Source organism: Tachyglossus aculeatus, chromosome 1, assembly GCF_015852505.1.
Source record: "Tachyglossus aculeatus isolate mTacAcu1 chromosome 1, mTacAcu1.pri, whole genome shotgun sequence".
In the NCBI taxonomy this organism is placed as follows: domain Eukaryota; kingdom Metazoa; phylum Chordata; class Mammalia; order Monotremata; family Tachyglossidae; genus Tachyglossus; species Tachyglossus aculeatus.
The window spans coordinates 2,711,100-2,738,520 of NC_052066.1; the positions used below are offsets into that span (position 1 = coordinate 2,711,100).

Sequence of the window (27,421 nt, forward strand, 5' to 3'; positions counted from 1 at the left end):
AGCACTGTACTAAGCGCTTGGGAAGTCCAAGTCGGCAACATCTAGAGACGGTCCCGACCCGACAACGGGCTCACAGTCTAGAAGGGGGAGACGGACGACAAAACTAAACATATTCACAAAATCAAATAAATAGAATAAATGTGTACAAGTAAGGCCACACAGCAGTCGCAGGGAAGCAGCGTGGCTCAGTGGAAAGAGCCCGGGCTTTGGAGTCAGAGGTCATGAGTTCAAATCCAGGCTCCACCAATTGTCAGCTGGGTGACTTTGGGCAAGTCACTTGACTTCTCTGGGCCTCAGTGACCTCATCTGGAAAACAGGGATTAAGACTGTGAGCCCCCCGTGGGACAACCTGATGGCCTTGTATCCTCCCCAGCGCTTAGAACAGTGCTTTGCACACAGTAAGCGCTCAATAAATAGAGAAGCAGCGTGGCTCAGTGGAAAGAGCCCGGCTCTGGAGTCAGAGGTCATGGGTTCAAATCCCGACTCCGCCAATTGTCAGCTGGGTGACTTTGGGCAAGTCACTTGACTTCTCTGGGCCTCAGTGACCTCATCTGGAAAACAGGGATTAAGACTGTGAGCCCCCCGTGGGACAACCTGATGGCCTTGTATCCTCCCCAGCGCTTAGAACAGTGCTTTGCACACAGTAAGCGCTCAATAAATAGAGAAGCAGCGTGGCTCAGTGGAAAGAGCCCGGCTTTGGAGTCAGAGGTCATGGGTTCAAATCCCGACTCCGCCAATTGTCAGCTGGGTGACTTTGGGCAAGTCACTTCACTTCTCTGGGCCTCAGTGATCTCATCTGGAAAACGGGGATTAAGACTGTAAGCCCCCCGTGGGACAACCTGATGGCCTTGTATCCTCCCCAGCGCTTAGAACAGTGCTTTGCACACAGTAAGCGCTCAATAAATAGAGAAGCAGCGTGGCTCAGTGGAAAGAGCCCGGCTCTGGAGTCAGAGGTCATGGGTTCAAATCCCGGCTCCGCCAATTGTCAGCTGGGTGACTTTGGGCAAGTCACTTCACTTCTCTGGGCCTCAGTGATCTCATCTGGAAAACGGGGATTAAGACTGTAAGCCCCCCGTGGGACAACCTGATGGCCTTGTATCCTCCCCAGCGCTTAGAACAGTGCTTTGCACATAGTAAGCGCTCAATAAATGCCATTATAAGTAGCAGAGCCGGAATTAGAACCCATGACCTTCCGCCTCCCACCCCCTTGCTCTATCCACTACGCCGTGCTGCTTGACTAATTCCATCATTATTATTGTTATTATTATTATTAAGATCAAATAGACTTTCTAGACTGTAAACCCAAGGTGGGCAGGGATTGATTGATTGATTGAATGTGTCTCTTGCTATATTGTACTCCCCCAAGCGCTTAGTATCAATCAATCAATCAATCGTATTTATTGAGTGCTTACTGTGTGCAGAGCACTGTACTAAGCGCTTGGGAAGTACAAGTCGGCAACACATAGAGACAGTCCCTACCCAACAGCGGGCTCACAGTCTAGAAGCGTACAGTGCTTTGCACACGGTGAGCGCTCAATAAATAGGATTGAATGAACGATTGAATGGCGCACGACTGGGGAGTCAGAACAAGGGTTCTAATCTCCGCTCTGCCACTTGTCTGCTGTGTGACCTTGGACGAGTCACTTCACGTCTCTGGGCCTCAGTTCCCTCATCTGGAAAACGGGGATCGAGACCGTGAGCCCCTCGTGGGGCAGGGACTGTGTCCAAGCCTACTTGCTTGGTTCCACCCCAGCGCTTAGTACAGTGCCTGGCACACAGTAAGCGTTTAGCAAATACCACGATTATTCATTCATTCATTCAATCGTATTTATTGAGCGCTTACTGTGTGCAGAGCACTGTGCTAGAGAAGCAGCACGGGTCAGGGGAGAAGAGCCCGGGATTTGGAGTCAGAGGTCATGGGTTTGAATCCCAGCTCTGCCACATGTCTGCTGTGTGACACTGGGCAAGTCACTTAACTTCTCTGAGCCTCAGTTCCCTCATCTGTAAAATGGGGATGAAGACTGGGAGCCCCATGTGGGACAACCTGATCACCTTGTATCCCCCCAGCGCTTAGAACAGTGCTTGGCACATAGTACGTGCTTAACAAATGCCATCATCATTATTATTATTATTACTAAGCGCTATTACTATCATTATCATCATTAACAATAATAACCAATAATAATAACTGTGGTATTTGTTAAGTGCTTACTACTACTACTACTAATAATAATAATGGCATTTATTAAGCACTTACTCTGTGCAAAGCACTGTTCTAAGCGCTGAGGGGGATACAAGGTGATCAGGTTGTCCCACGTGGGGCTCACAGTCTTAATCCCCATTTTCCAGATGAGGTAACTGAGGCTCAGAGAAGTTAAGTGACTTGCCCAAAGTCACACTGCTGACAAAGGGTGGAGTCGGGATTTGAACCCATGACCTCTGGCTCCAAAGCCCGGACTCTTTCCACTGAGCCATGCTGCTTCTCTAGTACAGCTGACAATATCTCGTGGCTCAGTGGAAAGAGCCCGGGCTTTGGAGTCAGAGGTCACGGGTTCAAATCCCGGCTCTGCCGATTGTCAGCCGTGTGACTCTGGGCAAGTCACTTCACTTCTCTGGGCCTCAGTTCCCTCATCTGGAAAATGGGGATTGACTGTGAGCCCCCTATGGGACCACCTGATCACCTTGTAACCTCCCCAGCTCTTAGAACAGTGCTTTGCACAAAGTAAGTGCTTAATAAATGCCATCAATATTAGAGAAGCAGCGTGGCTCAGTGGAAAGAGCCCGGGCTTTGGAGTCAGAGGTCATGGGTTCAAATCCCAGCTCTGCCAATTGTCAGCTGTGTGACTTTGGGCAAGTCACTTCACTTCTCCAAGCCTCAGTTCCCTCATCTGGAAAATGGGGATTAAGACTGTGAGCCCCCCGTGGGACAACCTGATCACCTTGTAACCTCCTCGCACTTAGAACAGTGCTTTGCACATAGTAAGTGCTTAATAAATGCCATTATTATTATTATTATTATTCTCCATGCCTCAGTTACCTCACCTGTAAAATGGGGATGAAGACTGTGAGCCCCCCGTGGGACAACCTGATCACCTTGTAACCCCCCCAGCGCTTAGAACAGTGCTTTGTACATAGTAAGAGCTTAATAAATGCCATTATTACTATTATTATTATTATTATTCTCCATGCCTCAGTTACCTCACCTGTAAAATGGGGATGAAGACTGTGAGCCCCCCGTGGGACAACCTGATCACCTTGTAACCTCCCCAGCACTTAGAACAGTGCTTTGCACATAGTAAGTGCTCAATAAATCCCCCTTTTAGACTCCCCCCCCCCTTTTCGACCGTGAGCCCACTGTTGGGTAGGGACTGTCTCTATATGTTGCCAACCTGGACTTCCCAAGCGCTTAGTACAGGGCTCTGCACACAGTAAGCGCTCAATAAATACGATTGATGATGATGATGATGAAAGAGCCGGGGCTTTGGAGTCAGAGGTCATGGGTTCCAATCCCGGCCCCGCCAATTGTCAGCTGTGTGACTGTGGTTAAGTCACTTCTCTGGGCCTCAGTCTGGAAAATGGGGATTAAGATTGTGAGCCCCACGCGGGACAACCTGATCGCCTTGTATCCCCCCCAGCGCTTAGAACAGTGCTTTGCCCATAGTAAGCGCTTAACAAATACCATTATTATTAAGTGGTGGAGCCGGAATTTGAACATATGACCTCTGACTCCAAAGCCCGGGCTCTTTCCACCGAGCCACGCTGCTTCTCCTTGCGTGCCAGGCACTGTACTAAGCGCTGGGAACCATCATTAGGGTTTTTGGAGGGGAAGACAAGCAACCGAGGCCCGTACCTGGATGCTGTCCTTGTTTTGGGGGAACACGACAATATGGACCCGGGAAAGCACGCTGAGCGGCTGTTTGAGCTGGCTGAACTGGTTGACCGCCTCGACCATGGTGCGGGCCACCACGGCCGGGGGGTAGCACAGGTTTCCGGAGCCGATGGCCGGGAAGGTCACGGACTGAAAGCGTCGCCTCTCCGTGATCTCCAGGCACTTCTCCACGACGTCCTTGAGGAGCTGAAAAGCAACAGACGTCAATCAATCAATCATTCATTCATTCAATCGTATCTATCGAGCGCTTACTGCGTGCAGAGCACTGTAGTAAGCGCTTGGGAAGGCCAAGTGGGCAACATCTAGAGTCGGTCCCTACCCGACAGCGGGCGAGACAGACAACAGAACAAAACACGTGGACGGGTGTCAAGTCGTCAGAACAAATAGAATTGAAGCTAAACGCACATCATTAACAAAATGGATAGAATGATAAATATGGAGAAGTAAAATATAGTGAGTAATAAATACGATTGAATGGATGAATGAATGAACATATAGAGACGGCCCCTATCCGACAGCGGGCTCACGGTCGAGAAGGAGGACACAGACAACAGAACAAAACATGTGGACGGGTGTCAAGTCGTCAGAACAAATAGAATGAAAGCTAAACGCACATCATTAACAAAATGAATAGAATGATAAATATGGACAAGTAAAATATAGAGAGTAATACATACTATTGAATGAATGAATGAATGAACATATAGAGACGGTCCCTACCCGACAGCGGGCTCACGGTCTAGAAGGGGGAGACAGACAACGAAACAAAACATGTGGACGGGTGTCAAGTCATCAGAACAAATAGAATTGAAGCTAAACGCACATCATTAACAAAATAAATAGAATGATAAATATGGACTAGTAAAATATAGAGAGTAATAAATACGATTGAGTGAATGAATGAATGAACATATAGAGACGGCCCCTATCCGACAGCAGGCTCACGGTCGAGAAGGAGGACACAGGCAACAGAACAAAACATGTGGATGGGTGTCAAGTCGTCAGAACAAATAGAATTAAAGCTAAACGCACATCATTAACAAAATAAATGGAATGATAAAAATGGACAAGTAAAATATAGAGAGTAATAAATACGATTGAATGAATGAACATATAGAGATGGTACCTACCCGACAGCGGGCTCACAGTCTAGAAGGGGGAGACAGACAACAAAACAAAACATGTGGACGGGTGTCAAGTCGTCAGAACAAATAGAATTAAAGCTAAACGCACATCATTAACAAAATAAATAGAATGATAAATATGGACTAGTAAAATATAGAGAGTAATAAATACGATTGAGTGAATGAATGAATGAACATATAGAGACGGCCCCTATCCGACAGCGGGCTCATGGTCGAGAAGGAGGACACAGACAGCAGAACAAAACATGTGGACGGGTGTCAAGTCGTCAGAACAAATAAAATGAAAGCTAAACGCACATCATTAACAAAATGAATAGAATGATAAATATGGACAAGTAAAATATAGAGAGTAATACATACTATTGAATGAATGAATGAATGAACATATAGAGATGGTCCCTACCCCACAGTGGGCTCACGGTCTAGAAAGGGGAGACAGACAACAAAACAAAACATGTGGACGGGTGTCAAGTCGTCAGAACAAATAGAATGAAAGCTAAACGCACATTATTAACAAAATAAATAGAATGATAAATATGGACTAGTAAAATATAGAGAGTAATAAATACGATTGAGTGAATGAATGAATGAACATATAGAGACGGCCCCTATCCGACAGCGGGCTCACGGTCGAGAAGGAGGACACAGACAGCAGAACAAAACATGTGGACGGGTGTCAAGTCGTCAGAACAAACAGAATTAAAGCTAAACGCACATCATGAACAAAATAAATAGAATGATAAATATGGACAAGTAAAATATAGAGAGTAATACATACTATTGAATGAATGAATGAATGAACATATAGAGATGGTCCCTACCCCACAGTGGGCTCACGGTCTAGAAAGGGGAGACAGACAACAAAACAAAACATGTGGACGGGTGTCAAGTCGTCAGAACAAATAGAATGAAAGCTAAACGCACATTATTAACAAAATAAATAGAATGATAAATATGGACAAGTAAAATATAGAGAGTAATAAATACGATTGAATGAATGAGTGAATGAACATATAGAGATGGTCCCTACCCCACAGTGGGCTCATAGTCTAGAAGGGGAAGACAGACAACAAAACAAAACATGTGGAATGGTGTCAAGTCGTCAGAACAAATAGAATTAAAGCTAAACGCACATCATTAACAAAATGGATAGAATGATAAATATGGAGAAGTAAAATATAGAGAGTAATAAATACGATTGAGTGAATGAATGAATGAACATATAGAGACGGCCCCTATCCGACAGCGGGCTCACGGTCGAGAAGGAGGACACAGACAACAGAACAAAACATGTGGACGGGTGTCAAGTCGTCAGAACAAATAGAATGAAAGCTAAACGCACATCATTAACAAAATGAATAGAATGATAAATATGGACAAGTAAAATATAGAGAGTAATACATACTATTGAATGAATGAATGAATGAACATATAGAGACGGTCCCTACCCGACAGCGGGCTCACGGTCTAGAAGGGGGAGACAGACAACGAAACAAAACATGTGGACGGGTGTCAAGTCATCAGAACAAATAGAATTGAAGCTAAACGCACATCATTAACAAAATAAATAGAATGATAAATATGGACTAGTAAAATATAGAGAGTAATAAATACGATTGAGTGAATGAATGAATGAACATATAGAGACGGCCCCTATCCGACAGCGGGCTCACGGTCGAGAAGGAGGACACAGGCAACAGAACAAAACATGTGGATGGGTGTCAAGTCGTCAGAACAAATAGAATTAAAGCTAAACGCACATCATTAACAAAATAAATGGAATGATAAAAATGGACAAGTAAAATATAGAGAGTAATAAATACGATTGAATGAATGAACATATAGAGATGGTACCTACCCGACAGCGGGCTCACAGTCTAGAAGGGGGAGACAGACAACAAAACAAAACATGTGGACGGGTGTCAAGTCGTCAGAACAAATAGAATTAAAGCTAAACGCACATCATTAACAAAATAAATAGAATGATAAATATGGACTAGTAAAATATAGAGAGTAATAAATACGATTGAGTGAATGAATGAATGAACATATAGAGACGGCCCCTATCCGACAGCGGGCTCACGGTCGAGAAGGAGGACACAGACAGCAGAACAAAACATGTGGACGGGTGTCAAGTCGTCAGAACAAATAGAATTAAAGCTAAACGCACATCATGAACAAAATAAATAGAATGATAAATATGGACAAGTAAAATATAGAGAGTAATACATACTATTGAATGAATGAATGAATGAACATATAGAGATGGTCCCTACCCCACAGTGGGCTCACGGTCTAGAAAGGGGAGACAGACAACAAAACAAAACATGTGGACGGGTGTCAAGTCGTCAGAACAAATAGAATGAAAGCTAAACGCACATTATTAACAAAATAAATAGAATGATAAATATGGACAAGTAAAATATAGAGAGTAATAAATACGATTGAATGAATGAGTGAATGAACATATAGAGATGGTCCCTACCCCACAGTGGGCTCACGGTCTAGAAGGGGGACACGGACAACAAAACAAAACATGTGGACGGGTGTCAAGTCGTCAGAACAAATAGAATTAAAGCTAAACGCACATTATTAACAAAATAAATAGAATGATAAATATGGACAAGTAAAATATAGAGAGTAATAAATACGATTGAACGAATGAGTGAATGAACATATAGAGATGGTCCCTACCCCACAGCGGGCTCACGGTCTAGAAGGGGGACACGGACAACAAAACAAAACATGTGGACGGGTGTCAAGTCGTCAGAACAAATAGAATTAAAGCTAAACGCACATCATTAACAAAATAAATAGAATGATAAATATGGACAAGTAAAATATAGAGAGTAATAAATACAATTGAATGAATGAGTGAATGAACATATAGAGACGGTCCCCACCCCACAGCGGGCTCACGGTCTAGAAGGGGGAGATAGACAACAAAACAAAACATGTGGACAGGTGTCAAGTCGCCAGAACAAATAGAATGAAAGCTAAACGCACATCATTTACAAAATAAATAGAATAATAAATATGGACTAGTAAAATATATAGAGCAATAAATACGATTGAGTGAATGAATGAATGAACATATAGAGACGGTCCCTATTTGACAGCGGGCTCCTGATCTAGAAAGGGGAGACAGACAACAAAACAAAACATGTGGACGGGTGTCAAGTCATCAGAACAAATAGAATTCAAGCTAAATGCACATCATTAACAAAATGAATAGAATAGTAAATATGGACAAGTAAAATATAGAGAGTAATAAATACGATTGAATGAATGAATGAATGAACATATAGAGACGGTCCCCACCCAACAGTGGGCTCACGGTCTAGAAGGGGGACACAGACAACAAAACAAAACATGTGGACGGGTGTCAAGTCGTCAGAACAAATAGAATTAAAGCTAAACGCACATCATTAACAAAATAAATAGAATAATAAATATGGACAAGTGAAATATATACAGCAATAAATCTGTACAAACATATATACAGGTGCTGTGGGGAGGGGAAGGAGGTAGGGTGGGGGGAATGGGGAGGAGGGGAGGGAAAAAGGGGCTCAGTCTGTCCCAAGCACTTAGTCCAGTGCCCTGCACATGGTAAGCGCTCAATAGATACGATTGAATGAATGAATGAATGAGCCCGCTGTTGGGTAGGGACCGTCTCTATAGGTTGCCAACTTGTCCTTCCCAAGCGCTAAGTCCAGTGCTCTGCACACAGTAAGCGCTCAATAAATACGATTGAATGAATGAATGAATACCCCAGCGCTTAGTACAGGCTCTGGCACGTGGTAAGTGCTTCACAAAGCCCCTTAAAACAAAACAAAATAAGAGAAGCAACGTGGCCTAGTTGTGGCCTACTAGTCATTCATTCAATCGTATTTATTGAGCGCTTAGAGCATGAGCGCTTGAGCTCATGTGAGCCCCCCCATGGGACAGGGACTGTGTTTAACATTATTATTATTATTATGTTACTAGTAACACTATTATTATAAATAATAATAATAATAATAATAATAATAATAATAATAATTTGATTTGCTTGTGCCCACCCCTGTGCTTTGTACAGTGCGTGGAACATAGTAAGCTCTTAACAAATACCATGATTCTTTTTATTCTTCTTCTTATCATTATCATTATCATTATCATTATCATGCTATTATTAATAATTGTAATCAATCAATCAATCAATCATATTTATTGAGCGCTTACTATGTGCAGAGCACTGGACTAAGCGCTTGGGAAGTACAAATTGGCAACATATAGAGACAGTCCCTACCCAACAGTGGGCTCACAGTCTAAAAGGGGGAGACAGAGAACAAAACCAAACATACTAACAAAATAAAATAAATAGAATAGATAAGTACAAGTAAAATAAATAAATAAATAATTGTAATTGATAATTAAGTTTAGCATCAATAATAATACCGGTCTTTGTTTGATCAATTGTGCTTATTGAGGGCTTAGGGTGTCTAGAGCACCGTACTAAGGACTTGGGAGAGGACGACACGACACCGTTGGGAGACACATTCCTTGCCCACGGTGGTCTCATTCAATCAATCAATCAATCAGTGGTATTTATTGGGCGCTTACTGTGTGCAGAGCACTGTGGTAAGCGCCTGGGAGGGTCCAAAAGAACAGAATTGATAGACGTGTTCCCTGCTCACAAGGAGCTGACAGTTTAGAGGGGGACACAAACATTAATAGAAGTAAATAGGAGTCTTCTAGACCGTGAGCCCGTTGTTGGGTAGGGACCGTCTCTATCTGTTGCCGAATTGTACTTTCTAAGCGCTTAGTACAGTGCTCTGCCCACAGTCAGCGCTCAATAAATACGACTGAATGAATGAAATTCATGCCAGCTATGGATTTAAGTGCTGAGGATCTGAAGGAGGGGTGAATAAATGACGTGCAAATCCAAGTGAAAGGGCGATGCAGAAGGGAGTGGGAGAAGAGGAAATGAGGGTTTTCTTTTTTTAAAAACAAAATGGTATTTGGGAAGGGCTTACTGTGTGCCATCATCATCATCAATCGTATTTATTGAGCGCTTACTATGTGCAGAGCACTGGACTAAGCGTTTGGGAAGTACAAATTGGCAACATATAGAGACAGTCCCTACCCAACATTGGGCTCACAGTCTAAAAGGGGGAGACAGAGAACAAAACCAAACATACTAACAAAATAAAATAAATAGAATAGATATGTACAAGTAAAATGAATAAATAAATAGAGTAATAGATATGTACAAACATATATACATATGTACAGGTGCTGTGGGGAAGAGAAGGACAAACAAATGCCATTATTATTATTATTATTAGAAGGGGGAGATTGTTATTAGAAGGGGGATTATTATCCCAACTCCGCCATGTCTGCTGTGTGACCTTGGGAAAGTCACTTCACTTCCCTGGGCCTCAGTTCCCTCATCTGGAAAATGGGGATTAAAACCGTGAGCCCCCCGAGGGACAACCTGATCACCTTGTCACCTACCCAGCCCTTAGAGCAGTGCTGTGCACATAGTAAGCGCTTAACAAATCAATCAATCAATCGTATTTATTGAGCGCTTACTGTGTGCCATCATCATCATCATCATCAATCGCATTTATTGAGTGCTTACTATGTGCAGAGCACTGTACTAAGCGCTTGGGAAGTCCAAATTGGCAACATCTAGAGACAGTCCCTACCGAACATTGGGCTCACAGTCTAAAAGGGGGAGACAGAGAACAAAACCAAACATACTAACAAAATAAAATAAATAGAATAGAGATGTATAAGTAAAATAAATACATAAATAGAGTAATAAATATGTACAAACATATATACATATATACAGGTGCTGTGGGGAAGGGAAGGAGGTAAGATGGGGGGATGGAGAGGGGGACGAGGGGGAGAGGAAGGAAGGGGCTCAGTCAGGCACTGTACTGAGCGTTGGGGGAGATACAAGGTAATCAGATCGGACAGAGTCCACGTCCCATGTAATAATGATGGTATTTGTTAGCTTTACATCTATTTATTCTGATGACGTGACACCTGTCCATATGTTTTATTTTGTTCTCTGTCTCCCCCTTCTAGACTGTGAGCCCGTTGTTGGGTAGGGACCGTCTCTATAGGTTGCCAACTTGTACTTCCCGAGCGCTTAGTCCAGTGCTCTGCACACAGTAAGCGCTCAATAAATACGATTGAATGAATGAATGAATTTGTTAAGTGCTCACCAGGTGCTAAGCACTGGGGAGGTTACAAGGTGGTCAGGTTGTCCCACGGGGGGCTCCCAGTCTTCATCCCCATTTTCCAGATGAGGGAAGTGAGGCCCAGAGAATCAATCAATCGTATTTACTGAGCGCTTACTGTGTGCACAGAAGTGAAGTGACTTGCCCCAAGTCACCCAGCTGACAGGTGGCGGAGCCGGGATTTGAACCCAAAGCCCGGGCTCTTTCCGCAGAGCCACGCTGCCGTCTCAGGCTCACGCTCATAGCCCCCATTTTACAGACGAGGCAACCGAGGCACAGAGAAGTGACGTGACAAGTGGCAGGGTCAGGATTAGAACCCAGGGCCTTCCAGCTCCCAGGCTCATGCTGGATCCACTATGCCATGCCCAGAGAAGTGAAATGTCTGTCCCTTGTCCATCCCTGACTCTCCCCCGGTGACCCAGCACGGACTCGAAAGATCCCGGGCTTGGGAGTCAGAGGTTATGGGTTCAAATCCCGACTCCACCACTTATAATAGCAATAATGATGGCATTGGTTAAGCGCTTACTATGCGCAGAGCACTGTTCTAAGCGCTGGGGGGGATACAAGGTGATCAAGTTGTCCCACGTGGGGCTCACGGTCTTAATCCCCATTTTACAGATGAGGTCACTGAGGCTCAGAGAAGTGAAGTGACTTGCCCAAGGTCACACAGCAGATGTGGCGGAGTCGGGATTCGAACCCATGACCTCTGACTCCAAAGCCCGGGCTCTTTCCACTGAGCCATGCTGCTTCTCTGCTGTGTGACTTTGGGCCAGTCACTTCACTTCTCTGGGCCTCAGTTCCCTCATCTGCAAAATGGGGATTAAGACTGTGAGCTCCTCGTGGGACAACCCTGACTATCTTGTATCCCCCCGGCGCTTAGAACAGTGCCTTGCCCTTAGTAAGCACTTAATAAATGCCATCATCATTATTATTATTAATTAAGCGTTTACTAGGCAAAACACTGTTCTAAGCACTGGAAAGGTTACAAGGTGATCAGGTTGTCCCACAATTTTAATCCCCATTTTATAGATGAGGGAACTGAGGCCCAGAGAAGTTAAGTGACTTGCCCAAGTCACCAAGCTGACAATTGGCGGAGCCGGGATTTGAACCCATGACCTCTGACTCCAAAGCCCGGGCTCTTTTCCACTGAGCCACGCTGCTTCAGTATATATACTATATAGTATATAGTATATACTATATAGTATATACTATACTATACTGCAGTATAATATAGAAGCAGTGTGGCTCAGTGGAAAGAGCACGGGCTTTGGAGTCAGGGGTCATGGGTTCACTTCCCAGCCCGGCCAATTGTCAGCTGTGTGACTTTGGGCCAGTCACATCACTTCTCTGAGCCTCAGTTCCCTCATCCGTAAAATGGGAATGAAGACTGTGAGCCCCCCGTGGGACCACCTGATCTCTCTGTAACCTACCCAGCGCTTAGAACAGTGCTTTGCACATAGTAAGCGCTTAATAAATGCCATTATTATTAGTAGTAGTAGTATATATACCAATATACTACATATACTAATATATATATAAAGTATATATATTATATAAAGTATATATTATATAAAGTATATATTATATATAGTATATATTGTATAAAGTATATATATTTTACATATATATTATATAAAGTATATATATTTTACACATATATGTTATATAAAGTATATATATTTTACATATATATGTTATATAAAGTATATCTATTTTACATATATATGTTATATAAAGTATATATATTTTACATATATATGTTATATAAAGTATATATATTTTACATATATATGTTATATAAAGCATATATATTATATACTTTGCAGCCCAGAGAGGCTGAGAGCCCTGGCTGGGGGTCCAGACAGGCGGGGAGCCCCCTGCCCCCTTCTTCTCCGGCCGGTCTCGGGTACCTTTAATCACATTGTATCCCCCCCCAGTGCTTAGAACAGTGCTTGGCACATAGTAAGCGCTTAACAAATGCCATTATTATTATTCTCATTATTATTCATCCCCATTTATAGATGAGGGAACTGAGGCACAAAGAAGGGAAGTGACTTGCCCAAGGTCACACAGGGGCAGAGCCGGAATTAGAACCCATGACCTTCTGACTCCGAGGCCCGGGCTCTAGCCACGACGCCGTGCTGCTTCTCAGCATGTTGTATTGTTGTATTAGTTCGTTGCTCTGCACACAGTAATTATAACAATAATGACGATAATGGTATTTATTAAGCGCTTACTAAGTGCCGAGCACTGTTCTAAGCGCTGGGGGAGATACAAGATAATCAAGTTGTCCCACATAATAATAATGATGGTGTTTGTTCATTCATTCAGTCATTCAATCGTTATTTATTGAGCGCTTACTGTGTGCAGAGCACTGTACTAAGCGCTTGGGAAGTACAAGCCGGCAACATATAGAGACGGTCATCATCATCATCATCAATCGTATTTATTGAGCGCTTACTATGTGCAGAGCACTGTACTAAGCGCTTGGGAAGTACAAGCCGGCAACATATAGAGACGGTCCCTACCCAACAACGGGCTCACAGTCTAGAAGATTTGTTAAGCGCTTACTACGGGCCAAGCACTGTTCTAAGCGCTGTGGGGGGATACAAGGTGATCAGGTTGTCCCACGTGGGGCTCACAGTCAATCAATCAGTCAATCAATCGTATTTATTGAGCGCTTACCGTGTGCAGAGCACTGGACTAAGCGCTTGGGAAGTCCAAGTTGGCAACATATAGAGACGGTCCCTACCCAACAGTGGGCTCCCAGTCTAAAAGTCTTCATCCCCATTGTCCATATGAAGTCACTGAGGCCCAGAGAAGTGAAGTGACTTGCCCAAAGTCACCCAACTGACAAGTGCCCGCTGTTGGGTAGGGACCGTCTTTATATGTTGCCAACTTGTACTTCCCGAGTGCTTAATACAGTGCTCTGCACACAGAGAAGCAGCGTGGCTCAGTGGAAAGAGCCCGGGCTTTGGAGTCAGTGGTCATGGGTTCAAATCCCGGCTCCGCCAACTGTCAGCTGGGTGACTTTGGGCAAGTCGCTTCACTTCTCTGGGCCTCAGTTACCTCATCTGTAAAATGGGGATTGACTGTAAGCCCCCCGTGGGACAACTTCATCATCATCATCAATCGTATTTATTGAGCGCTTACTGTGTGCAGAGCACTGGACTAAGCGCTTGGAAAGTACAAGTTGGCAACACATAGAGACAGTCCCTACCCAACAATCAATCAATCAATCAATCATATTTATTGAGCGTTTACTATGTGCAGAGCACTGTACTAAGCGCTTGGGAAGTACAAATTGGCAACATATAGAGACAGTCCCTACCCAACAGTGGGCTCACAGTCTAAAAGGGGGAGACAGAGAAAAAAAAAAAACAAACATACTAACAAAATAAAATAAATAGAATAGATATGTACAAGTAAAATAAATAAATAAATAGAGTAATAACAACAGTGGGTTCACAGTCTAAAAGACAACTTGATTACCTTGTATCTACCCCAGCGCTTAGAACAGTGCTTTGCACATAGTAAGCGCTTAATAAATGCCATTATTACTACTATGGGCCAAGCACTGTTCTAAGCGCTGGGGGGGATACGAGGTGATCAGGTTGTCCCACGGGGGGCTCACAGCCTTCATCCCCATTGTCCAGATGAGGTCACTGAGGCCCAGAGAAGTGAAGTGACTTGCCCAAAGCCACCCAGCTGACAAGTGGCGGAGCGGGATTAGAACCCACGACCTCCGACTCCCAAGCCCGGGCTCTTTCCACTGAGCCACGCTGCTTCTCAACGCTCCTCAATCTAAGCGCTCAATGAATACGGTAGACTGGCCGCCATCCCCGACCGTCCCCCAGTGACCCTGTGATCCTGTATATATGTATATATGTTTGTACATATTTATTACTCTGTGACCTTGTATATATATATATATATATGTACATATTTATTACTCTATTTTACTTATTTATATTGTACATATTTATTCTATTTATTTTATTTTGTGAATATGTTTTGTTTTGTTGTCCGTCTCCCCCTTCTAGACCGTGAGCCCGCTGTTGGGTAGGGACCGGCTCTAGATGTTGCCAACTTGGACTTCCCAATAAATAAATAGGATCGAATCTCCCCCTCGTCCCCCTCTCCATCCCCCCCATCTTACCTCCTTCCCTTCCCCACAGCACCTATACATGTATATATGTTTGTACATATTTATTACTCTATTTATTTTACTTGTACATATCTATTCTATTTATTTTCTTTTGTTAGTATGTTTGGTTTTGTTCTCTGTCTCGCCCTTTTAGACTGTGAGCCCACTGGTGGGTAGGGACGGTCTCTATATGTTGCCAATTTGTACTTCCCAAGCGCTTAGTCCAGTGCTCTGCACACAGTAAGTGCTCAATAAATATGATTGATTGATTGATTGATTACTCTCTTTATTTATTTATTTTACTTGTACATATCTATTCTATTTATTTTATTTTGTTAGTATGTTTGGCTTTGTTCTCTGTCTCCCCCTTTTAGACTGTGAGCCCACTGTTGGGTAGGGACTGTCTCTAGATGTTGCCAACTTGGACTTCCCAAGCGCTTAGTCCAGTGCTCTGCACACAGTAAGCGCTCAATAAATACGATTGATGATGATGATGATCGAATGAATGACCCCGCACGGACCGGTGATGGCCACCCCCGCCCCCAGGCCCACCCGACCGGGCCTTCCCGCTTCCCCGGCTGGCCGGACACAGCGTGGCTCAATGGAAAGAGCCCGGGCTTTGGAGTCAGAGGTCATGGGTTCAAATCCCGGCTCCGCCACTTGTCTGCCACCTGTATATATGTTTGTACATATTTATTACTCTATTTACTTATTTATTTTACTTGTACATGTCTATTCTATTTATTTTATTTCGCCAAGCTAGCTCTCTTCCTCCCTTCAGAGCCCTACTGAGAGCTCACCTCCTCCAGGAGGCCTTCCCAGACTGAGCCCCTTCCTTCCCCTCCCCCTCATCCCCCTCTCCTTCCCCCCATCTTACCTCCTTCCCTTCCCCACAGCACCTGTATATATGTATATATGTTTGTACATATTTATTACTCTATTTATTTTACTTGTACATATCTATTCTATTTATTTTATTTTGTTAATATGTTTGGTTTTGTTCTCTGTCTCCCCCTTTTAGACTGTGAGCCCACAGTTGGGTAGGGACCGTCTCTATATGTTGCCAACTTGTACTTCCCAAGCGCTTAGTCCAGTGTTCTGCACATAGTAAGCGCTCAATAAATACAATTGATTGATTGATTGATTTTATTTTGTTAATATGTTTGGTTTTGTTCTCTGTCTCCCCCTTCTAGACTGTGAGCCCACTGTTGGGTAGGGACCGTCTAGATGTTGCCAACTTGGACTTCCCAAGCGCTTAGTCCAGTGCTCTGAACACCATAAGCGCTCAATAAATACAATGGATTGACTGATTGATTGTCAGCTGTGGGACTTTGGGCCAGTCACTTCACTTCTCTGGTCCTCAGTTCCCTCATCTGTAAAATGAGGATGAATCAATCAATCAATCGTATTTATTGAGCGCTTACTATGTGCAGAGCACTGTACTAAGCGCTTGGGAAGTACAAATTGGCAACACATAGAGACAGTCCCTACCCAACAGTGGGCTCACAGTCTAAAAGGGGGATGAAGACTGTGAGCCCCCCGTGGGACAATCTGATCACCTTGTATCTCCCCCAGCGCTTAGAACAGTGCTTTGCATGCAGTAAGCGCTCAATAAATACGATTGATTGATTGATTGATTGATTGATTGATTGATTGTCAGCTGTGGGACTTTGGCCCAGTCACTTCCCTTCTCTGGACCTCAGTTCCCTCATCCGTAAAATGGGGATGAAGACTGTGAGCCCCCCGTGGGACAATCTGATCACCTTGTACCTCCCCCAGCGCTTAGAACAGTGCTTAGCACATAGTAAGGACTGGCTCAGTGGAAAGCGGCCGGGCTTTGGAGTCAGAGGTCACGGGTTCAAATCCCAGCTCCGCCACTTGTCAGCTGGGTGACTTTGGGCCAGTCACTTCCCTTCTCTGGGCCTCAGTTCCCTCATCTGTAAAATGGGGATAAAGACTGTGGGCCTTCCGTGGGACAATCTGATCACCTTGTATGTCCCCCAGCGCTTAGAACACTGCTTTGCACGCAGTAAGTGCTCAATAAATACGATTGATTGATTGATTGATTGTCAGCTGTGGGACTTTGGGCCAGTCACTTCCCTTCTCTGGGCCTCAGTTCCCTCATCTGTAAAATGGGGATGAAGACTGTGAGCCCCCCTTGGGACAATCTGATCACCTTGTATCTCCCCCAGCACCTAGAACAGTGCTTTGCACATTGTAAGCACTGGCTCAGTGGAAAGAGCCCGGGCTTCGGAGTCAGAGGTCATGGGTTCAAATCCCAGCTCTGCCAGTTGTCAGCTGTGGGACTTTGGGCCAGTCACTTCCCTTCTCTGGGCCTCAGTTCCCTCATCTGTAAAATGGGGATGAAGACTGTGGGCCCCCCGTGGGACAATCTGATCACCTTGTACCTCCCCCAGCGCTTAGAACAGTGCCTTGCATGCAGTAAGTGCTCAATAAATACGATTGATTGATTGATTGTCAGCTGTGGGACTTTGGGCCAGTCACTTCCCTTCTCTGGGCCTCAGTTCCCTCATCTGTAAAATGGGGATGAAGACTGTGGGCCCCCCGTGGGACAATCTGATCACCTTGTACCTCCCCCAGCACTTAGAACAGTGCTTTGCACGCAGTGAGTGCTCAATAAACATGATTGATTGATTGATTGATTGATTGTCAGCTGTGGGACTTTGGCCCAGTCACTTCCCTTCTCTGGACCTCAGTTCCCTCATCTGTAAAATGGGGATGAAGACTGTGGGCCCCCCGTGGGACAATCTGATCACCTTGTATCTCCCCCAGTGCCTAGATAAGCACTGGCTCAGTGGAAAGAGCCCGGGCTTCGGAGTCAGAGGTCACGGGTTCAAATCCCGGCTCCGCCACTTGTCAGCCGGGTGACTTTGGGCCAGTCACTTCCCTTCTCTGGGCCTCAGTTCCCTCATCCGTAAAATGGGGATGAAGACTGTGGGCCCCCCGTGGGACAATCTGATCACCCTGTATCTCCCCCAGCGCCTTGATAAGCACTGGCTCAGTGGAAAGAGCCCGGGCTTCGGAGTCAGAGGTCACGGGTTCAAATCCCGGCTCCGCCACTTGTCAGCTGGGTGACTTTGGGCGAGTCACTTCACTTCTCTGGACCTCATCCGTCAAATGGGGATGAAGACCGTGAGCCCCACGTGGGCCAACCTGATGACCTTGTAACCTCCCCAGCGCTTCGAACAGTGCTGTGCACGTAGTAAGTGCTCAATAAATGCCATCATTATTATTATTTTATGATTCTTACCTGTTCCGCCATCCCGGCTCCGTTGTCCCACTGGGGGATGACCACGTGCAGCACGATGGAGCAGCCCAGCTTCCCGCCGCTGGTGGTGAAGACGGATCCCTGGGCCGCCTCTCCTCCGGACCGGTGCCTGTCCAGCTGGACTTGGATCTCTGGGCCGGCTGCCCGGAGCAGGGCCGCGGCCAGGGCCCCCTTCCCCAGCTGCAGGTCGGGGGCCACGCTGTTGATGATCACCTGCGTCTAGACAGTCACCGAGGACAGAGAGCAGGTGAGAGGCCCAAGCCCCCGCCCCGGCGTCCAGAACCAGGACCTTTTCGACTGGGAGCCCACTGTAGGGTAGGGACCGTCTCTAGATGTTGCCAACTTGGACTTCCCAAGCGCTCAGTACAGTGCTCTGCACACAGCATGCGCTCAATAAATACGACTGATTGATTGATTGATTGACCGGTCCATATCCACCCAGGGGACACATCCATTCGGGTCCCCCTTCCTGTCCCCTTTCCTCCTTTTTGTTTTTTTTAATAGCATTTATTAAGCGCTTACTATGTGCAAAGCACTGTCCCCCCTCGTCCCCCTCTCCATCCCCCCCATCTTATCTCCTTCCCTTCCCCACAGCACCTGTATATATGTATATATGTTTGTACATATTTATTACTCTATTTATTTATTTATCAATCAATATTTATTTTACTTGTCCATATCTATTCTATTTATTTCATTTTGTTGGTATGTTTGGTTTTGTTCTCCGTCTCCCCCTTTTAGACTGTGAGCCCACTGTTGGGTAGGGACCGTCTCTAGATGTTGCCAACTTGGACTTCCCAAGCGCTCAGTACAGTGCTCTGCACACAGTAAGCGCTCAATAAATACGACTGATTGACTGATTGATTGACCGGTCCATCCCCACCCAGGGGATGCATCCATTCGGGTCCCCCTTCCTGTCCCCTTTCCTCCTTTTTGTTTTTTTTTTAATAGCATTTATTAAGCGCTTACTATGTGCAAAGCACTGTCCCCCCTCGTCCCCCTCTCCATCCCCCCCATCTTACCTCCTTCCCTTCCCCACAGTACCTGTATATATGTATATATGTTTGCACATATTTATTACTCTATTTATTTATTTATTTTACTTGTCCATATCTATTCTATTTATTTCATTTTGTTAGTATGTTTGTTTTGTTCTCTGTCTCCCCCTTTTAGACTGTGAGCCCACTGTTGGGTAGGGACCGTCTCTAGATGTTGCCAACTTGGACTTCCCAAGCGCTCAGTACAGTGCTCTGCACACAGTAAGCGCTCAATAAATACGACTGATTGATTGATTGATTGACCGGTCCATATCCACCCAGGGGACGCATCCATTCGGGTCCCCCTTCCTGTCCCCTTTCCTCCTTTTTGTTTTTTTTTTAATAGCATTTATTAAGCGCTTACTATGTGCAAAGCACTGTCCCCCCTCGTCCCCCTCTCCATCCCCCCCATCTTACCTCCTTCCCTTCCCCACAGTACCTGTATATATGGATATATGTTTGTACATCATTATTTGTACATCATCATCATTATTATTTGTACATCAAATGCCATCATTATTACTACATATTTATTACTCTATTTATTTATTTATTTTACTTGTCCATATCTATTCTATTTATTTCATTTTGTTAGTATGTTTGGTTTTGTTCTCTGTCTCCCCCTTTTAGACTGGGAGCCCACTGTTGGGTAGGGACCGTCTCTCTATGTTGCCAACTTGGACTTCCCAAGCGCTTAGTCCAGTGCTCTGCACACAGTAAGCGCTCAATAAATACGATTGATTGATTGATTGATTGATTGATTGTTCTAAGCGCTGGGGAGGTTACAAGGTGATCAGGTTGGCCCACGGGGGGCTCACAGTCTTCATCCCCATTTTACAGATGAGGTCACTGAGGCCCAGAGAAGTGAAGTGACTTGCCTGAAGTCACACAGCTGTCAATTGGCGGAGCCGGGATTTGAACCCATAATAATAATAATAATAATGATGATGGCATTTGTTAAGCGCTTACTATATGCAAAGCACTGTTCTAAGCACTGGGGAGGTTACAAGGTGATCAGGTTGGCCCACGGGGGGCTCACAGTCTTCATCCCCATTTTACAGATGAGGTCACTGAGGCTCAGAGAAGTGAAGTGACTTCCCCAAAGTCACACAGCTGTCAATTGGCAGAGCTGGGATTTGAACCCATAATAATAATAATAATAATGATGATGGCATTTGTTAAGCGCTTACTATATGCAAAGCACTGTTCTAAGCGCTGGGGAGGTTACAAGGTGATCAGGTTGGCCCACGGGGGGCTCACAGTCTTCATCCCCATTTTACAGATGAGGTCACTGAGGCCCAGAGAAGTGAAGTGACTTGCCCGAAGTCACACAGCTGTCAATTGGCGGAGCCGGGATTTGAACCCATAATAATAATAATAATGATGATGATGATACTTGTTGAGCGCTTACTATATGCAAAGCACTGTTCTAAGCGCTGGGGAGGTTACAAGGTGAGCAGGTTGTCCCACGGGGGATCCCAACTTCGCCTCTGGGCCTCAGTTACCTCATCTGGAAAATGGGGATGAAGACTGTGAGCCTTCCGTGGGACAACCTGATCACCTTGTCTCCTCCCCAGCGCTCAGAACCATGCTTGGCACATAGTAAGCGCTTAACAAATACCATTATTTATTATTATTATTATTATTAACTTCTCTGTGCTTCAGTTCCCTCATCTGTAAAACAGGGATGAAGACTGTGAGCCCCACGTGGGACAACCTGATCACCTTATATCCCTGCAGCGCTTAGAACAGTGCTTTGCACATAGTAAGCGCTTAACAAATACCATTATTTATTATTACTATTCACTTCTCTGGGCTTCAGTTCCCTAATCTGTAAATTGGGGATGAAGACTGTGAGCCCCACGTGGAAAAACCTGATCACCTTGTATCCCCGCAGCGCTTAGAACAGTGCTTTGCACATAGTAAGTGCTTAATAAATAACATTATTTATTATTTTAATTAACTTCCCTGTGCTTCAGTTCCCTCATCTGCAAAACGGGGATGAAGACTGTGAGCCCCACTTGGGACAACCTGATCACCTTGTATCCCCCCCAAATACCATTATTATTATTATTAAGTGGTGGAGCCAGGATTTGAACCCATGACCTCTGACTCCCAAGCCAGTCAATCAATCAATCAATCGTATTTATTGAGCGCTTACTATGTGCAGAGCACTGTACTAAGCGCTTGGGAAGTACAAATTGGCAACATACAGAGAAGCAGCGTGGCTCAGTGGAAAGAACACAGGCTTTGGAGTCAGACGTCACGGGTTCAAATCCCAGCTCCTCCAATTGTCAGCTGTGTGACTTTGGGCAAGTCAGTTAACTTCTCTGTGCCTCAGTTCCCTCATCTGTAAAATGGGGATTAAAACTGGGAGCCCCCCCGGGGGACAACCTGATCACCTTGTAACCTCCCCAGCGCTTAGAACAGTGCTTTGCACCTAGTAAGCGCTTAACAAATACCATCATTATTATCATTATTATTATTATATAGAGATGGTCCCTACCCAACAGCGGGCTCAATCAATCAATCAATCAATCGTATTTATTGAGCGCTTACTATGTGCAGAGCACTGTACTAAGCGCTTGGGAAGTACAAATTGGCAACATACAGAGAAGCAGCGTGGCTCAGTGGAAGGAACACAGGCTTTGGAGTCAGACGTCAGGGGTTCAAATCCCGGATCCTCCAATCGTCAGCTGTGTGACTTTGGGCAAGTCAGTTAACTTCTCTGGGCCTCAGTTCCCTCATCTGTAAAATGGGGATTAGAACTGGGAGCCCCCCACCGTGGGACAACCTGATCACCTTGTAACCTCCCCAGCGCTTAGAACGGTGCTTTGCACCTAGTGAACGCTTAACAAATACCATCATTATTATTATTATTATATAGAGATGGTCCCTACCCAACAGCGGGCTCAATCAATCAATCAATCAATCAATCGTATTTATTGAGCGCTTACTATGTGCAGAGCACTGTACTAAGCGCTTGGGAAGTACAAATTGGCAACATACAGAGAAGCAGCGTGGCTCAGTGGAAAGAACACAGGCTTTGGAGTCAGACGTCACGGGTTCAAATCCCAGCTCCTCCAATTGTCAGCTGTGTGACTTTGGGCAAGTCAGTTAACTTCTCTGTGCCTCAGTTCCCTCATCTGTAAAATGGGGATTAAAACTGGGAGCCCCCCCGGGGGACAACCTGATCACCTTGTAACCTCCCCAGCGCTTAGAACAGTGCTTTGCACCTAGTAAGCGCTTAACAAATACCATCATTATTATCATTATTATTATTATATAGAGATGGTCCCTACCCAACAGCGGGCTCAATCAATCAATCAATCAATCGTATTTATTGAGCGCTTACTATGTGCCGAGCACTGTACTAAGCGCTTGGGAAGTACAAATTGGCAACATACAGAGAAGCAGCGTGGCTCAGTGGAAAGAGCCTGGGCTTTGGAGTCAGACGTCACGGGTTCAAATCCCGACTCCTCCAACTGTCGGCTGTGTGACTTTGGGCAAGTCACTTCACTTCTCTGGGCCTCAGTTCCCTCATCTGTAAAATGGGGATTAAAACTGGAAGCCCCCCCGGGGGACAACCTGATCACCTTGTAACCTCCCCAGCGCTTAGAACGGTGCTTTGCACCTAGTGAACGCTTAACAAATACCATCATTATTATTATTATTATATAGAGACGGTCCCTACCCAACAGCGGGCTCAATCAATCAATCAATCAATCAATCGTATTTATTGAGCGCTTACTATGTGCCGAGCACTGTACTAAGCGCTTGGGAAGTACAAATTGGCAACATACAGAGAAGCAGCGTGGCTCAGTGGAAAGAACACAGGCTTTGGAGTCAGACGTCACGGGTTCAAATCCCGGCTCCTCCAATTGTCGGCTGTGTGACTTTGGGCAAGTCACTTCACTTCTCTGGGCCTCAGTTCCCTCATCTGTAAAATGGGGATTAAAACTGGGAGCCCCCCCGGGTGATAACCTGATCACCTTGTAACCTCCCCAGCGCTTAGAACGGTGCTTTGCACCTAGTAAGCGCTTAACAAATACCATCATTATTATCATTATTATTATTATATAGAGACGGTCCCTACCCAACAGCGGGCTCAATCAATCAATCAATCAATCAATCAATCGTATTTATTGAGCGCTTACTATGTGCAGAGCACTGTACTAAGCGCTTGGGAAGTACAAATTGGCAACATACAGAGAAGCAGCGTGGCTCAGTGGAAAGAACACAGGCTTTGGAGTCAGACGTCACGGGTTCAAATCCCGGCTCCTCCAATTGTCAGCTGTGTGACTTTGGGCAAGTCAGTTAACTTCTCTGGGCCTCAGTTCCCTCATCTGTAAAATGGGGATTAAAACTGGAAGCCCCCCCGGGGGACAACCTGATGACCTTGTAACCTCCCCAGCGCTTAGAACGGTGCATTGCACCTAGTAAGCGCTTAACAAATACCATCATTATTATCATTATTATATAGAGACGGTCCCTACCCAACAGCGGGCTCAATCAATCAATCGTATTTATTGAGCGCTTACTATGTGCAGAGCACTGCACTAAGCGCTTGGGAAGTCCAAATTGGCAACATCTAGAGACGGTCCCTACCCAACAGTGGGCTCACAGTCTAGAAGGGGGAGACAGAGAACAAAACCAGACGTATTAACAAAATAAAATAAGGAGTCACGCTGCTTCTCTGTGAGGCGGTCCAGCCCGCTCCCCCGGGACCCCCACGCTCACCGTCGCGTCCTCGATCCTCCCGCTCTCGAGGACGACCTTCAGGCCCTGTCGGGTGTGCAGTGTAGACAGCACCACCGGCGGGCCTTCGCGTGGGGCCTTCTGCTCCGGCCCGGCGACGGGGGCCGCGACGGCCGCCCCGGGGGCCCGTCCGGCCGCCTCGGCCAAGGCCCGGGCGGTGTCCTCGGACAGGTCCACCAGATGGACGGCGCGGACGGCCCGGAGCCCGCCCCGGGCGGCCTCCGCCACGGCCTCCACGATGGCGTCGGCGCACGAGGCCGCGGGGAAGCCGAAGACGCCCGCGCCCACCGCCGGGATGGCCACCGAGCCGTGGCCGTGGCGGTCCGCGAGGCGGAGGCTCTCGCGGACGGCCCGGCCCAGCAGGGCCGCGCAGCCCTTGGGGTCGTCCGGCCTCCACCTGGGCCCCACGGCGTGGATGATGTGGCCGTACGGGAGGCTCCAGGCCTCGGTGGCCACGGCTCGGCCCGTGGGCACGGGCCCCGACTCCTTCACCAGCAGCCGGCAGGCCTCCTGCAGCTCCGGCCCGGCCCGCCGCGCCAGGTGCCCGGCCAGCCCCCCGACGTGCTCCAGGTTCTCGTTGGCAGGGTTGACCACGGCGGAGGCCGGATAGCGGGCCAGGTCTCCCCGCCGGACCACCAGCTCGACGCCCCCGGGCAGCTCCTTGAGGCAGAGGACCGGGCCCGGCCCCCCGTCCTCCTCCCCGTCCTCGCCGTCCTCCAGGAGACGGATCAGGCAGCCGAACTGCTGCTTGACCACAGCCGCGTACAGGGGCTCCTGGTCCCGGAAGAGCCTGCCCACGCCCGGCTTCTCGACGGCCACCTCGCTGAACGCCACCATGGCCGCGGCCTTCCGGACGCGGGGCAGGCCGGCCGCCACCGCCATGCGGGGCCCGCTGAGGGAGACGCCCCGGCGGCCCACGTCGGGGACGAAGACCACCGTCAGGCCGTCCCCCGTCAGCCCCTTCCAGAGGGCATCCTCCGCCTGCTCCAAGTAGCGGAGGGTCGCCAACGGCCCCACGGGCACCAGCCTCCGGTCGGGAGCATGCCCGTCCGCGAAGTCGGCCAGCGGGCCGTAGGCCTCCTCCAGCGCCGGGGACAGGCCCGTGACCACCACCTCGGCCCCCGGCCCCTCCGGCGGGTCGTCCACCAGGACCGGGCTCGGGGAGTCGGGCCCGGGCAGGCGGCGCACCAGCTCTCGCCAGCCGGGCAGTGCCAGGATGGCGGGGTCGGCCACCGGGATGGGCCTGGAGCCCACCCGCCTCCTCACCTCCTCCCGGGCGGCCTCCAGGGCCTCCGGGGAGGAGGCCGTGAGGACCGCGGCCTCCCCGTCCAGCTCGCAGACGGCCGAGATCCCCGGCGGGTCGAAGAGGGCCCGGGAGAGGGCCGCCCCGTCCACCCGCCGCAGGAAGCGGACCACGGCGGGGCGGAGGGGGAGCGGGCCCCGGGCCAGGCCCCGGAGCCTTTCCAGGATGCGGCACTTGGCCCGGAAGACCTCGGCCTCCAGGCCGGTCAGGGCCACGCGCCCGGCCTCGAAGCTGACCCGCAGGTCCGGGCTGGCGGCGCGGATCTCCTCCTCCAGGCCGCCGCGGCGCAGGAGGCCCAGCTGGGCGGCGGGCACCGCCACCGTCTCGGCGAGGCTCCTCTGCTCCCTGTCCACCAGCGCCCGCCACTCGGGCTCCAGCCGGTCCACGTCGGCCCGCCGTCCCACCAAGGTGACCTCCTGCCCCTTGGGGTCGTGCACGGTGAGGATGCCCTCGGCCTTCAGCCGGGCACCGACGGCCGCCCAGGCCGCCGGGGTCACGGCCAGCCGGGCGGCCCGGAAGCGGTCCAGGAGGTCGCCCAGCGCCGCGGTGGCCGCCTCCCTCCATCCCCCGATCTTGGACGCCCCTTCTCCGGCCAAGGCGGGCGACGGGCGCAGGGTGACCTCCGGGCGGGCGCCGTCCGGCGGGGCCCACTCCAGGAGGCACAGGTGGGCACGCATCTCCTCTTCCAGCTCCGCGGCCACGCGGCGGGCGTCGTGGTGCAGGAGCCGCCAGACGTCGGGGCACACGGGGACGGTCAGCGGGGCTGGCGGCCTCGGTGGCGGACGCTCCTTCCCGTAGAGTGTGGCGCCCAGGGCTCGGCAGTAGGCGTGAACGGACACCGCTCTCTTGTTGATGAAGTGCTCCTTTGCCAGGACGGCGGGCAGAACTGGGAAGCCAAGGCACCGGGATCAATCAATCGATCAATCGTATTTATTGGGCGCCTACTGTGTGCAGGGCACTGGACCAAGCGCTTGGGAAGTCCAAGTTGGCAACATCTAGAGACGGTCCCTACCCAACCGTGGGCTCAAAGTTAGATGATTCAGAAGATACGCAAGGAAGCCTTGTACTGTTACTTCATGCTCAACCAAAGCCACAAATGTGAATAGTCCTTAAACCCCCTTTTATATTAGTTTTCCGAGTAATTCAGGCAAGCAAATTTGGCAGTGTAGTCTGGAATTGAAGGGCAGATTTTAGAATGTTTGATATAGTCTTTGAATTTGTTTCCAGATAACAGATTTAAATGAGCACTCTCTCATCATCATCATCATCATCATCATAAATCGTATTTATTGAGCGCTTACTATGTGCAGAGCACTGTACTAAGCGCTTGGGAAGTACAAATTGGCAACATATAGAGACAGTCCCTACCCAATCGTATTTATTGGGCGCTTACTGTGTGCAGAGCACTGGACTAAGTGCCTGGGAAGTCCAAGTTGGCAGCTTATAGAGACGGTCCCTACCCAACGGTGGGCTCAAAGTTAGATGATTCAGAAGATACGCAAGGAAGCCTTGTACTGTTACTTCATGCTCAACCAAAGCCACAAATATGAGTAGTCCTTAAACTTCCTTTTATAGTAGCTTTCTGAGTAATTCAATCAATCAATCGTATTTATTGAGCAC

General features: G+C 47.6%; 1 protein-coding gene across 1 annotated transcript in view; it reads right to left on the bottom strand.

Annotated features, from left to right (window-relative positions):
• The window catches only part of LOC119932809 (protein mono-ADP-ribosyltransferase PARP14-like), a 126,488-nt gene that overhangs the window by 67,440 nt on the left and 31,627 nt on the right, over nt 1-27,421 (bottom strand). The window contains exons 6-8 of the mRNA XM_038751964.1: nt 24,481-26,687; nt 18,686-18,922; nt 3,851-4,075 (exon numbers count right to left, since the gene is read on the bottom strand). Coding sequence (XP_038607892.1) covers nt 3,851-4,075; nt 18,686-18,922; nt 24,481-26,687 — 2,669 coding nt within the window. The remainder of the gene's footprint in view (nt 1-3,850; nt 4,076-18,685; nt 18,923-24,480; nt 26,688-27,421) is intronic.